This window comes from Scatophagus argus, chromosome 16, assembly GCF_020382885.2.
Source record: "Scatophagus argus isolate fScaArg1 chromosome 16, fScaArg1.pri, whole genome shotgun sequence".
Classification (NCBI taxonomy): domain Eukaryota; kingdom Metazoa; phylum Chordata; class Actinopteri; family Scatophagidae; genus Scatophagus; species Scatophagus argus.
Genome location: NC_058508.1, coordinates 7340449 through 7355279, shown reverse-complemented (window position 1 = coordinate 7355279; position 14831 = coordinate 7340449). Strand labels below are relative to the sequence as shown.

The window sequence follows — 14831 nt, the reverse complement described above, 5'->3', positions numbered from 1 at the left end:
TTACAGCACCATTGTTATAAACTCGTTTTACATTAAGGTTTTGCTAGTTCCAGGGTTTTACGACAGTATTACGACCTTGATTACGGCAGAGTTTGACAGGCGGGCGGGGAATTTGTAAACAGAACAAACAGTATCACAGGTAGTTTATAGCGTTGCTCCTGAAGTTGTAAATCGGGATTTTCCTGTGTTAACGCCATTTTTCTTTGTTTAATTTATCAGTTGGGAAGTTAGTCAACTGGTGACGACTTTTTAGCTCTTTCTTAAAAGTTTTGAAGACGGGTTACCGCTAGCTACGTTAGCTAACATGCTAACACATTGGAGAGACACCAGTGACAGGACTACCTGGAGGACGGGCTGTTTCATGTGAGAGCGGATAGGCATGCTAGTACACCTACTCAGGAGATCTTTGTTTCGATCTGGTCTACAGTGGCTAGGGAGCCAACGGAGGTCTTTTTGTACGGCGCAGAGTGTCCCGTGTCCGGACACACCGCAGGAGGCCGGCATGAACCGAAACCGGGCTCAGATCAAGCGAGTCCTCTGCGTAGCCGAGAAAAATGATGCAGCCAAAGGCATATCAGAGATCATGTCCAACGGCAGGTCCAGAAGGGTCAGTCACGTCTTCTCACCAGAAGTACAAAACCAAAATACATGATATTAGTGTAGTGTTAAAACGAGTAGTCGATGGACAGAGAATGTATCCGAAACAACTTTGATAATCGATCAGTGGTCTTCTTCTTCAAGTCTTTTTTCAAGCTATGATGTTCTTTTCAGTGTCTGTTTTTGTTATAAATGACATTAAAATGAAATATGTTTGCGGATTAGACTACTGGTTCGTTGATTGACAGTTTCCTCATTATCAGTGAGTCTTTCCAGTCAGTGGCCCTCCTAACACTGAGCACAAGATCACATTTCTAGATGAATGAATGAATTGGTTCCAGCTAAAATTGGAAGATAGTCTTACGTGAGAGCAAAGTGAATGTCCTTGTGTATTGGACTGTTGAACTAGCTGAATAAGTCACTTTGAAAATTTAAATAACTGTGGTGGTCTTGCTGATTGTCTTTTTTCCATTTCAGAGAGAAGGGATGTCAAAGTTCAATAAAATCTATGAGTATGAATATCATCTCTTTGGTCAGGTGAGTGCATACAGTGAAATAATTAGATATCATACATATATATATATATATTTTCTAGTTTGTTGTTTGTGATCTTTCTGCTTTCATTATGTTTCTGGACTCCAGAATGTAACAGTAACAATGACATCAGTATCAGGCCATTTACTGGCTCTGGAGTTTAAAACACCGTATCAGAAATGGTGAGTTAAAACAAGTTTAATTTCTGGTAATATTCAGCATTACACAGTATCATAGCAAGTGGTATTAGCTGGACAATTTTCTCTCCAAAGGCACAGCTGCAACCCTGTTCTGTTGTTTGATGCTGAGGTAGAGAAGTACTGTCCAGATAACATGATACAAATCAAGGTATGTTTATTCACTGCCCTTCTTGTGGCCACAATGTCATAAAAATGATTTTATTTGTATTGAATGAACTTATTGGATCTCTCACTTTGTAGCCACATTGTGTCTTAATGTGTAATACGTTCTCTGTGATATTTTGAGTTCTTGTTTCCGTTTGCTCCAAATAATTTGTGCAGTTTCAGAATTGCTTTAGATTTGTGAAACTAGGATAACCTACACCATTTACCATTTGTTCATTTTGAGTAAGCAGTAAATCTGGATGATGCGCTTACTTTTTGCCTTTCATCTCTCAACAGTGTGAGCCACAATTCTCATTCAAAGAAAATAATGTTGAATTTGGGTAATAGCAATGGATTGTGAATTTTTATGACTCCTCCACACATCTAATTGTTTATGTCTAATCTTTTCCCTGTCTCTCAAGCGGACACTAGAGAAAGAGGCAAGGCAGTGCCAGGCCTTAGTCATTTGGACTGACTGTGACAGAGAGGGAGAAAACATTGGCTTTGAAATCATCGATGTTTGTAAAGCAGGTAATATGTAGTAATATAAGTGGTTTGTTTTTGTTGTTGTGTGGATGCAAGTGAGCATGTACCTGAAATCTGAATACTTTGATATTGGCTCTGATATTTTGGAAAAAAATGCATATTACCAAGAGTTAGATGAGAGGATTGATACAACGGTAAATATGAAGCTGGAGCCAGAATACAATTAACTTAGATTAGCAGAACAAATAGAAGATGGGTAAAAAGTTAGATCTGCTCTGTCCGTGTTATATCTTTTGTCCCAGGCTATCCACTTTTCTCTGTTTCCAGCCTTTTTGCTATGCTAAGCTAATCTGTTCCTGTCTGTAGCTTCATATTTACTCTATAGACATTAGAGTGGTGTTGGTCTTCTCATATTCTCATCCCAACATGTCAAACTACACAACAATTTACTCTCAGCTATGTAGAATTGATATTCATATTAATGAAGTGGAATTTGCAATGTTTCTGTGACTGTGAAAAGATTTTGTGTATGTTTGTCCACAAATCTTTCTTGCCTTTTATGTCTGCTTTTTAGTGAAGCCAAATTTACAAGTCTTTCGAGCAAAGTTTTCTGAGATCACCCCAAACTCCATCCGGAGAGCTTGTGAGACACTAACAGAGCCAGATTCTAACATCAGCTATGCTGTTGATGTCCGTCAGGAGCTGGACCTGCGGATAGGTATGGTAGCACTCTTAAACTGTACTCTAAATGCATCAGGACACTGATGCAAAAACATTATTCCAGGATTATTGGATGGCTCTACAGATGATGGTCCATGCAGAATCACAATTTAAATTCTGGATGAAGACGTGGAATAGATATGTCTTCACCTATAATACAACATTGACTGTGTCTATCTGAAAATATGTTAAATAGATTGAAAACACTGTAAGTTGTTAATATGATCCCAGCTTCTTTCCTGTGCACGTCTTCATCAGGTGCGTCCTTCACTCGATTCCAAACCCTTCGCCTGCAGAAGATCTTTCCAGAATCTCTGGCCAATCAGCTGATCTCATACGGAAGCTGCCAGTTTCCCACTCTGGGCTTTGTGGTGGAGCGTTTCAAAGCCATCCAGTCTTTCATACCCGAAACCTTCTACAAGATCAAAGGTACAAACTCAGTTGTGTGCAAACAGGTTCAACAGAGATGAAAGTATTCTGGTTTTAAACAGGCTGCTCTTCGTTCCCTCTTTTCTTTGTCCGTCTCAGTGCTGCATGAGGTGGAGGAGGACACTGTGGAGTTTAACTGGAAAAGAAACCGTCTCTTTAACCACACAGCTTGCCTGGTGCTCTACCAGATCTGCATGGAGGTATGTTGCTGTTGTGCCTATGTGTGTTTTATCAGGAGCACACTAATATGTGTATCTTTGCACATGTCATGTGCTTTCTTAAGCATTATAATGAATTAAAGCAGGCCTAGAACTCTACTGTAATGCATATTTGCAAATGCTAAGATGTCTACAATAGTTCGCTTTGTAGGTTAGTTTACAATAGCTTAGTTTTCTGTATGTGCAAGTCTTGTAAAGACATTCTTACTGTATTTCCTAGTTCATGGTTGCAAATGTAATGTTGATATTTTTGTGTTCTTAGTGAAGTTTTGGACTTTTTCATGGTCTTGTTTGCTTGGACCCTTGTTTCTTTAGATCATTGCAGTTTATTATTGTAATGTGCAAATTAAGAAGCTAATTTGAATTACCATGTTACCTGAACTTCAGCAGTACTTCAATAGACTGTTTCTCTGTGAAACTAAAATGGAAATAAACCCTCTACATCTGTGAATGCACAAGATGTACTTACTAACCTTATCAAACACAACTTCATTGAAGTGAAGATAAATAAAAGTGAAGAACTGTTACATTACGTGATTATTAGCACAAAGTTTAAGTTGCACAAAAGTAAGGTAAAAGTTGCCGGATTGGTGAGTCCAACAATCACCAAGTCTTGTTTGGTCCAAGTAAACCGTCAATTTAATGTTAAATTCAGGGTGAGTTAAATGTTAAATTATTGTGTGTACTGTGCTAATGGGTTAGCTCGCTGAACGAGAGTCTGAGGCAGATTATTCAAGTAGCAACATAAACTGACAAAAATTGCAATTGAAAAAAATGACCCACAGTTGGTTATTATGATATGTCATGTATGGTAATGTTTGAAGTATGAAATTATGATCAGTATTCATCATGCAGTAATGAAGATTAATATTGCCTCTTGTCATCCACACACACACACACACACACACACACACACACACACACACAAACTGTGTATTTACAATGATGATTTAATTTTGGTGTTGTTCCAATCTGCGCAATAGTGTCAGTACATTTAGTTGTTCTGTAATCTTTTTCTTAGTTGATCTCACCTCAGCATTTCTTTGTTTTAAATCCCGTGTGGTCTCTGTCACTAACAGGATGTTAACAGGATGGAGATGTCATCTGAATCTGTGACTGTCTCACTGAAAACACTTATTAATTGCCAAGGTGCTCACAGCTGACAGGCATGTTATTATCACTTAGCTAGATTTCACTGTTTCCAACTGAGACAGATCTGACTATCAGGAGACAAACTCTGGTCAGACAAAAAAAAGAGTACTGCATGTCCCTGTACACCAGAGCTTAATAAAAACATTAATCAAGATACCTGTTTTGCTTACATGAGTAATACCAAGTCAAAAATACAAAACTAATAAACAAAAAAAATATGAAAAAAAAATCTGAAAACAAAATGGATCTGTACATATTTAACTTTTTGTTTTGTCCTCAAACTCATCATTGTTTGTCTACAAATGATCAAATCGCTGTGTATAAAATGAAATTGTTTTCTTGTAGTCACCCATGCAGATCAACATGTTGTTTCAATTTTTCTATCCAAAATTGCCCTCAAAAAAATGAAACAGTGTTTCTGTCCACTCTGCCAATTTTTTCCCCCAGTTTTGAAACCTGCATTGTTTACAGCCATGTTTTCTTGCTAGCATTCTCCTTCTTTTCTGCCTCTGCTGGTACATTTCTGCTTTTCCTCGCACGTTTCTGTCACTTGTTGATCAATTTCATTGTGTGAAACCGTTGGCTGGAATGTGTATTTCTAGTCTTGCATACAGTATCTCCACACTGTGTTTTAGTGCTGGAGCAAGATCTGGCTGAACCTTTAATCATTATGGTATAGGGAGGAAAAAAAACGTTCTGGCTTGTTTGTACTTGTTTTGTTTTAGTGGAACATTTGCACACGTGGAGGTGAGACATGGCAGTTAAATGGCTAAACCCCTGAAAAAGAACCAAGCAGGCTGCCTTATTGTACAATCAAAATTTTTTGTCAAAACTTAACATTGCCATGTGCAGGTTCCTAGCTCGGAGCTTGTTGTTTCACATAGCATTGAGGGCTTTGCATGGTAGCATGCAGATAAGAACATGATAGCACACAGAAGAGAATACACGCAGCCTATTTCCTGTGAGTCAATCTTCTCTTTATGTATTTGTTGACAAATCCTGTTACCTGTTGTTGATCTCTGTGAAGTTCATCAGTTGTCAGGAGCAAAGCACCACTGCAGTCAGCTAAAGGCAAAATGCTCAGGTGCAATATGTATTCATACTGGAACACAGTATAAGCAAAGCAATGCAGGAGAGTGAATTTGGGTTTATGACATATTAATGCGGTTATGCTCACTATACAAATTAGTGTACTGGGACTTATTTGATGTAAATGCAAAAATACAGCGATGTTGTTGATGTTACCCACTGAGAAAGGCACCATGCATTTGTACCAGCTCTGTGTGTGTCCACTCTTTGGACCGATCACATCCGCACATGTGTGACCTCTCCTCCACCTGCAGCAGTAGCCTCTGGAGGACACATCAGTAAATTTGAATGTTGTCCATGTGCCTGAATAAAATGGGCTAATAGCCACATGCAGAAAGGTACACAAGAGAATATCTTTTCATTCTTTTCCAGGATCCCATAGCAACAATCACCTCAGTAACCAGCAAGCCCAAGAGCAAGTGGAGACCGCTGCCTTTGGACACTGTGGTAAGAATATAAAGTCAAACAATCACACACATATGTGCATTGCATCTCAGCGAACATATGTTAAATGTGCGTAGGTGTTTTCCCAGCACGGCAGGAAGAACAGTGCTTTGTTTGCTTAAATGTATTGGGTCCTTGTATCAAAGGCCTCTATCTTTATTTGATCAACAGGAGCTGGAGAAATTGGCATCTCGCAAGCTGAGGCTAAATGCCAAAGAGACTATGAAAATTGCAGAAAAGCTCTATACCCAAGGGTGAGTGTACGTCAGGTACTGTATACTGTTATCCCCACGGCAAAGTAATGGCTTGGTATGACTGTATACTAAATGTCCATATCAGATTATCCTCCTGCAGTATTTTTGATCTTTCGTTTGTACTCAGATGGCTGACTTGAAGCCACCTTATCAGAGGCTTTGTGCCATCAGTACAACGGTCAGGCGTAGAGTTTATTTACAGGGCTGTTGTACCACCTCAAAATTCAGCCTATTTTTAGACATGAAAAGATGCCATCTGGCAGTGTTGCGTCTTTCAGACGTTTAATAGATGAGTTTACTAGCAATGTCCTATTTCTCTCTTCGTTCCTGTATGTTAGGATGATTTGTGACTCTTGTTTTTTTCTTTTTTCTGCTCAGGTTCATCAGTTACCCTCGTACAGAAACAAACATTTTTCCCCAAAACCTGGCCCTTAGTCCCCTGGTGGAGCAGCAGACACAAAGCCCAGTCTGGGGGACTTTTGCCCAGCGGGTGCTTGAGCAGCCTGGTGGTCCCAACCCACGGCAGGGCAAGAAATCAGACCAAGCCCACCCCCCCATACACCCCACCAAGTACAGTGGTACACTGCAGGTCAGTTGACAAAAGCTGGAGTTCATTTTGTTCAAATGAGTCATATTCTTCCCACTGTAGGCTGAATTTTTTTCCCCCTGTGGGGACATTTTTTGTAACAGTAACAACAAAAAATGTTCCAGAACCAAAATGTTCTGTTTTCTTCTCTTTTTTTATTTTTAATCATAATGAACACCCTTAATAAACAGCTTAATTAATTAAGTAATTAATTAATTATTGGTGACAGCTCTTTCCGTGCCCAAACTGCGCAACTGTTTCTACTACCTGCATGGACGCAGCTATTGTTATGCACATGCACGTTCATTAGAAAGCACTGATAAAGGTAATAACCCGTGATAAAGTGTGCAGTAACTAAGTACATCTTGCTCAAGTACTATGCTTGTATACAATTACAAATTTCCATTTACTACTACTTTATACCTCACTACATTAATTTAATAACTTTAGTAGCTAGTTAGTTTGCAGAATGCTGATACAAAATATAGACGCTTTTAGATTTCACTACTATTACAAACAATACATTTTTAATTAATTAATTTTTTATCGGCAATCTACCAGTAATTGGAAAAAAGTTGAATATCAGAGCCAATAACCAGTCTCTCCTGAACATATTTTTAGACACACGTGGATTAGGAGATGAACACACAGTTCACGACAGTGTGAAGAAGTGATTTTCTTTCTGTTTCTCACGTTTCCAGGGTAATGAAGGACGTTTGTATGAGTTCATTGTCCGGCACTTCCTAGCTTGTGTGTCCCAGGATGCTTTAGGGCAGGAGACTGTGGTGGACATAGACATCGCCCAGGAGAAGTTCTCCACCTCGGGACTTATGATCATTGCAAGGAACTACCTGGACGTTTACCCGTATGACAAGTGGACCACCAAGGTGTGTGTGTGTGTAGCCGCAGGAGGACACATCAGTGAATCTGAATATGTTGTTCATGTTCCTGAATAAAATGTACTAAAAGCCAAATGTAGAAAGGTACACAAGAGAATATCTACTCATTCTATTCCAGGATCCCATAGCAACAATCACCTCAGTGAGAACTCTGTGAACTCACTATGCCAGTGATGTCTTTCTTCTAACAAAGTTCTATTAAAAGTCTCATCTAAAGGTTCTAAATTAAGTGAAGTCAGAGAAAATTGATGGTACCGTGGCTTAAGTGCTTTGCTTTTATAGAGGATGCTGAGTGTGGCTTCAGTTGCCTGCTGCCTCTTGTTGTTTGTGTGGCATGTCCCAGTAAGCCTGCTGTGTGTGTGTGTGTGTGTGTGTGTGTGTGTGTGTGTGTGTGTGTGTGTGTGTGTGTGTGTGTGCTAGCTGATTCCAGTGTACGAGCAAGGCTCCCAGTTTCAGCCCTCCGCTATCGAGATGGTGGACGGACAGACGAGTCCTCCGCAGCTGCTCACTGAAGCTGACCTCATAGCACTGATGGAGAAGCATGGCATTGGTATGGTGTAACACACACACGCGTGTTTTGTTTTGTTTTGACCATTGACTCTTATTCAATACTCAAAAGTTTGACTCTCATACCTTTTTATATATATATATATATATATATATATATATATATATATATATTTCCTACATAAAATATATTCTGATATAGTAAAATAAATAAATCAAAACATTTAGATTTAAAAAGGAACCATCTGTTTTGGACTCAAAAATCAACATATTTCATCTCATTTGTTTAAAAAAATGCTCTAAATCCATGCATTGTTTGTAACAGCCAACCAGAAATATTTAACACACACACACATACACACACACACATGACTGTGACTGTGACTGTGACTGTGCAGATCTGTTTGTTGGACTGTGTATGTCCACCTGGATTTATTTGTCGCATTTGCACACATTGAAAAATCCTTTTTTTTCCTAAAGAGCCTCTTTCTGTGTGTTGTTGTCTATTTGTTGACCTGTTTGCACCATATCTGATTTTGCTGCGCCTGTACCTTGAATAAAAGCACATGAATACTTATCTAATGCAAACCTGGCAACAACTTTGTGACCCTCCTGTCAATTTGATACAGAATTGTTGTTTGTGTGGTTTGTTCAGGACTAACTGTCTGGTGTCTGATACAAAGTGGTCTGTATGAACTGTGTGTATTACAGGCACAGATGCGACCCATGCAGAGCACATAGAGACTATAAAGAGTCGCATGTATGTTGGCTTGACATCTGACCAGAGATTTCTCCCTGGAGAGCTTGGCATGGGACTGGTGGAGGGTATGTACACACACGCGTGCTCAAACACACTGCATGTCATATTATACAATAGGTTTCAATACATACAGATGTTGATAGGCTTCCGCTGTCCCTGTCACTCAAATGTATGACACACGTGTGTGTGTGTGTGTGTGTGTGTGTGTGTGTTTGTGTTTAGGTTACAACTCCATGGGCTATGAGATGTCCAAACCAAACCTGCGTGCTGAATTGGAGGCGGACCTCAAGCTGGTATCAGAGGGCAGGAAGGACAAACAAAGCGTGCTGCAGCATCACATCCAGAAATATAAGACTGTCTTCATTGAGTCTGCCAGGAAGGCAAAGAAGTTAGTTACTTTTTGTTGTAAATGTGTTGTGTATTTCTTATGCAGCATTTGAACCCAAAGGACCAGACTCGTGTGACACATTGTAAAATAATGTACTAGTAACAGCTGCCCTCAGATCAATGCAGATTGGTTATTGTTTTTTGTTGTTTCCTCAGGTTGGATGAAGCCCTGTCTCCATATCTGGGTGCAGCTCTGCAGATCCCTGAAGCAGAGCAGGAGAACATAGAGATACCGCTGCCGGTCAGGAAGTGTCCTCACTGTGGGCGGGACATGGTGCTGAAGAAGAAGAGGGAGGGAAACGGGTGAGGCGAGACTTGCAGCAAATAAGTTTAAAGCTATATTATCACAAGAGAACAAAGATGCTGTCAGTCTTTCTGCACTTTAGAATCAAATTCTGCATTTCTGTCCTCATCTGCTTATCTCCAAAAGGTGACCTGTTTCTGTTATTACACTTTAAGGAACCATGCAGCCCATTAAATACAAAGCAGCTGCACATTAGCTTTTAGTTTAATTTTCTACAGTGGTAGAAATTTGAAATTTGACATTACGTAGTTCCTTTTTTATGTTGCCACAACAAACCTTGTATCTTGATAATCTATTACGTTGATGTATTAGTTTTAGCCATCCATGTTTACTAAATTGCCCCTTGGGGACAAATAACGTATTTTTGAACTGAACTGAATTGAACTGTAACAGTTCGGCTCCTGCTGTCCTCTCCACTGTGTCTCTGCAGTAAGTACCTGTCCTGCGTAGGCTTCCCAGCTTGTAAGACAGCAGTGTGGTTCCCTGACACGGTGCTGGAGGTCAGCAGAGATGACAGTGTTTGTCCCACCTGTCAGCCATACCCTGTTCACATGTAAGTGCCTTAATTTATACTAGACCACATTCAGTTTCATTTCACAGGGCTCTACACTTTACATTTAACCTGTTGACTGATCAAATTAGCTCTAACTAGAAAACATTTGTTGCACTGCTTATCTGTAAAGAAAAAAGGTCCTTGTTAAATAAAAAAAAATGATAAAATGAAAGACTAATAGTTTAGAACAACAGTTGTACAGTCTGTTTGTTACAGAGACTCTTGAGAATGATTTAAAGCAGAGAAGGATTCTTATTCACATATATAACCAGACTTACAGTAACCTCATGTATTTAACTTAGAAAACATTCTTGTCAGCAGTGGCTTCAGCACCAAGTACCTCATTTTGCCATGAGCGCACACAGCTTACATGTCTTAGATTGATGAGAAGTGTGTGTAGGCTGCGCTCTACACTGTGCACTGTACACAATAAAAACACAGATGAAGCTCTCAGTGGCCTCAGCAGTGTGGGAAACTTGTCCAAATCCTTGTTTACAAGTGGGCGTTAACCCCTTGAGCACGTGCCTCAGCTCAGTCCAAATATAGGGCACGCTCACTAGCATTGAGCCAAAGTGCTCCACACCAGCATCTGTTACCATAGTAACCAATCTGGTACCAAGCTCAAAGTTGAACTACCGCGCTTACTCTAAAACAGTATCACTGTTTTTTAATCAGATCTCACCCAGCAGTTTCAGCTTGTTGGATAACTTCATATGCCGTTAGCAGCAGATGTGTGCAGTAACAAACTGTTTCTACTGTATTATACAAAGCACGCTGCTTCAAGCTGCTTTCACTCAGTGCACACAGAGTTTACCGGGTGTACTGTGGATGTTAAATTATGCTATATTACATATTTTACATTTCGTGTGCCGTTTGCATGTTTTCCCCGTGTCTGCGTGGGTTCCCTCATGGTGCTCTGGCTTCCTCCCACAGTCAACAGACTTGCAAGTTAGGTTAAGTCAGCTGGTGTCTCTAAATTGCCCGTAGGTGTGAATGTGAGCTGTTGCCCTATGTTGGCTGGGATCTGCTCCTGCCCTTAGCGACCTTCCAAAAGTCAGCGACCCTGCAAAAGGATAAGCATTTGTAGATTATGCATGGATGGATGGGAAGTTCACTTTTTCAAATCTCTTCACACAACATCAGTCGATGTGGACTAAACTGTGAAGCATGTGTATTTTGATTTATGTAGAGTACCACCAAGAAATATCATGATAACATCTAATATCTATCTCAGTTGATTTCTCTCTTTTTATCCGGCTTCGGCACACATATTAAGGTTGAATTCCTCAACATTAATCTCCTGTGTGTCATTTGTCAGGTTAAAGTTCAGGTTCCGTAGGGGCAGCCTCCCTCCTATGATGCCTTTGGAGTTTGTTGGCTGCATCGGTGGATGTGATGAGACACTCAGAGAGGTTCTGGACCTGAAATACCTCCGACCAGAAGCAGTGGAAGGAGGTGGGGGAGGAGGAGGGGGAGGAAGAGGAGATGACCCTTGGCCCCCCAGACCAAAGCCACCCAGAGCCCCGAGTTCAAATCCCCGACCTTCTCTTCCTCCTGTCCCCTCCTGGACTCCGCAGCCACGACCTTTACCTGGTGGCAGTGTTGACACCGGCAGTGATGTCATCGTGTGTAACTGTGGTCAGGATGCGCTCCTCCTGACTGTGCGCAAAGACGGCCCCAACCAAGGTCGCCATTTCTACAAGTGTAACACCGGGAGCTGCAACTTCTTTCTGTGGGCGGATCAGCCAAGTCAGCAGGGCGCGTTGCAGAGTCAAGGGCCTCCACTGCAAGTATCGCAGACCTCCCAGCATTCGAGGCCCTCTTTGGGGTTCAGGAATACCCATGAAAATGTGGGACAGACGATGTGTAACTGTAACGAGGCTGCAGTGACGCGCACGGTGCAGAAGGACGGTCCAAACAAGGGCCGAATGTTCAACACCTGTGGGAAACCAAGAGACCAGCAGTGTGGGTTCTTCCAGTGGGCTGATGAGAACGCACCTCCACCAGGCAAGGCTCTCACATACACACACACACAAAAGCTTTACAGTGCTTTTCATTTTTTCTACTTGTTTTAACCCTGAAGCCTGTAATAGATGCGCACTGAAGGAGACATTTTTAACTTTGCTGAAGTTGCAGATGGTAAAGTTGGGTGGTCTGTCCACCACTTTGATCCAGACTGAAACATCTCAACAGCTGTTAGGTGGATTACCATAAAGTTTTTCACACACATTTATACCCCCCCCCCCCAGTTTGAATTGAAATTACTCTCTGGATCTTTCAACTGATCCTCTAGCGCCACCAGCTGGTCAAAATTTCTAATTTTCCAACAGTCTAACTAAATTGCTGCAAAACTGCTGATATTCCCATCAGCCTTAGCTGTACTTTTTGTTTAGTGCCAATTACCAAATGTTAACATACTAAACTAAGCAGTAAACTGAACAGTAAGCAGCTACACTGATTTTAAAAGACCTTCTCATTCTGACTGCAGTGAAAATAGATCACTTGGACTTATGGTCTCCTTTTAGAGCTGAAAATTGCATTTTGTTGCTGTTACTATCTCTTGGATTTAATTTTGATCAAAGGGGGATTTTTCCAAAAATCCACCTTCACCTTCTCTCCTGTACTTACCATTACCATTTACCAGTTATTTTTCTGAAATTTCCCCTGCATCACAAGCACACCCATTGAAGGCGAGCCCTACTAACACATTAATACAGGCATTTGCAGTGCATTGCATTTCTCACAGTTAAGTGTGACTGCATTAACGTAGTTGTCAAAACATTTGCATCATGAGCCTACAGTCGGGTAATACATTCTAATAACACATTCACACCATGTTTATTAAAAATATCTAAACACAAGCGTGCAAAGCAGATGTACACGCTGATCAAACGCCAGAGGGAGAGATCCTTCTCACCTACATCTATACTTAATGATAAAGAGAAGTTGTCACGACTCACAAACACTCCCACTGTGACCTTGAGGCAGACTTAGTAGGCTGAGGCAGTGTCGTCAGTCTCCGCACACACAGAAAAATCATTGGTGCCTTTTATCCAGTGACCTCCAACCACCTCGTGTTGTGTTTTATCTCTGTTCCCTGTGTCAGGTGATTTTGGTGCTGGAGACAGAGGGAAGAAGGGAAGGAGGATAATGGGAGATGCCACCGCGAACAAACCCCCAGCTGCTAAGAAACCTCGTACCTGCGGCATCTGCCACATGCCAGGACACACCCGAGCCACCTGCCCCCAGCGGTGACAGCCCATTGAAGACACTGTTTGGAGTTATCGAAGTCTGTGACTTCAAAGTGTGGAGTCAGATTTGATTTTTCAAATATGCAACAATTTAGCACCTCCTCACAGAGGGTGGATCTTCTCCGTGGTGTATCAGAATGTAATCAAGACCTATTACAGTTCAAGATGGCAAACACAGCTCTTGGCACAAGTCATGTAATAACTACGATTTAAAACAACATCTGAAATTTGCAGCATATTGGGGAGTCTGTTATTAAAAAGAGAGAGAGAAAGAAAACAGAAGAAAAGAAAAAGACATTTTGTGTCTTGAAACCTTTCTTTCTGTTTTCATCCAGCTTTGATTTTTCAAGTCTCCTCTGATCTGCAATGTGTTTGTTCAAGAAGTGTGACTCTTCTCTGGCCCCTGGGAGGAAAGTTAAGGGTTAACATTTAGTTTCCATCCCAGAATCCTTACAGGAATTCAACATTTTAAGAAATATGCTTATTCTCTCCCTGCCAAGTGAAGATTGATAGCACTTTCATGTCTGTACAGTAAATATAAAGCAATGCCAGCTTAGTTTACATAAATACGGGAAGTGGGAGAAACAGCTAAGTTTAAAAACATATTTCCCAGGATGTTGAACTTTTCCATTAAAGCTTGGTGGAGCATTCCTAAACAGACACATGCTATACGCTTTAAAGTTTCTGAACTGCCAGTGGGAAAAACTCAGTGTGAGAGGAGGAACGAGAGAATCGCTTGAGAAAAAAATCTGCAAAACGTGAATGTGCTCAATGGTTAACCAAAATTTTGCTCAGCTGGTCTTGGATCAAATGTATCCCCCGTCTGTCGTGTTCCTCTGCTTCCACCTGTATCCTGACAGCTTGTCTGAGATCAGCTGGAGGAGGGTGATTCAGACACAGAAGCTGTTTTTAATTAATAACTGTATTTTAAAGCGAACCCACTTGCACACAATTTATTTGTAAGCAACAGTGTAATTATTAAGAATAATAAATAAAATAAGTGCAAACTAGCTAGCTTCTCTCTTTATGGTCTGAGGAATTTCCAGTACCAAAGATTTCTATTTTAATATTGACGAAGGCTAATAAACATTGATATTTTGTAAGATCCTGTGCTTATTTATAGCATTGCAGTCATGACAAAGGTCAGTGTTACGACTTTTGGTTTTGGTTTTATCTGGAGTCTTTTGTATTTTCCTCTTTGTTCCAATGGTTTTGGTTTTGTTTCTATTTTGAGTTTTCAACTTTGAGCCAGCTAAACCTGAAAGAAAACAAACTCAAAAAATCTTCCATGATACTGTACTTAGTCAACATCATTAG

The 14831-nt window shown here is 40.6% G+C and overlaps 1 protein-coding gene across 2 annotated transcripts; it reads left to right on the top strand.

The window, feature by feature from the left end:
* Window positions 1-63: 63 nt before the first annotated feature.
* Window positions 64-14524, top strand: top3a (DNA topoisomerase III alpha). Of its 2 annotated transcripts, XM_046414164.1 has the most exons (20): window positions 64-139; window positions 428-607; window positions 1075-1134; window positions 1240-1313; window positions 1404-1479; window positions 1898-2006; window positions 2536-2679; window positions 2940-3110; window positions 3210-3310; window positions 5942-6016; window positions 6185-6267; window positions 6646-6856; window positions 7555-7740; window positions 8173-8302; window positions 8971-9084; window positions 9242-9407; window positions 9563-9709; window positions 10141-10263; window positions 11582-12270; window positions 13370-14524. In XM_046414164.1, exons 2-20 carry the CDS (start codon window positions 503-505, stop codon window positions 13516-13518), a joined length of 2913 nt encoding a protein of 970 aa, XP_046270120.1. In that variant the 5' UTR covers window positions 64-139; window positions 428-502; the 3' UTR covers window positions 13519-14524. The 2 variants fall into 2 exon arrangements, with proteins under 2 accessions (XP_046270120.1, XP_046270119.1); XM_046414163.1 differs by having other exon boundaries at window positions 90-607.
* Window positions 14525-14831: the final 307 nt, after the last annotated feature.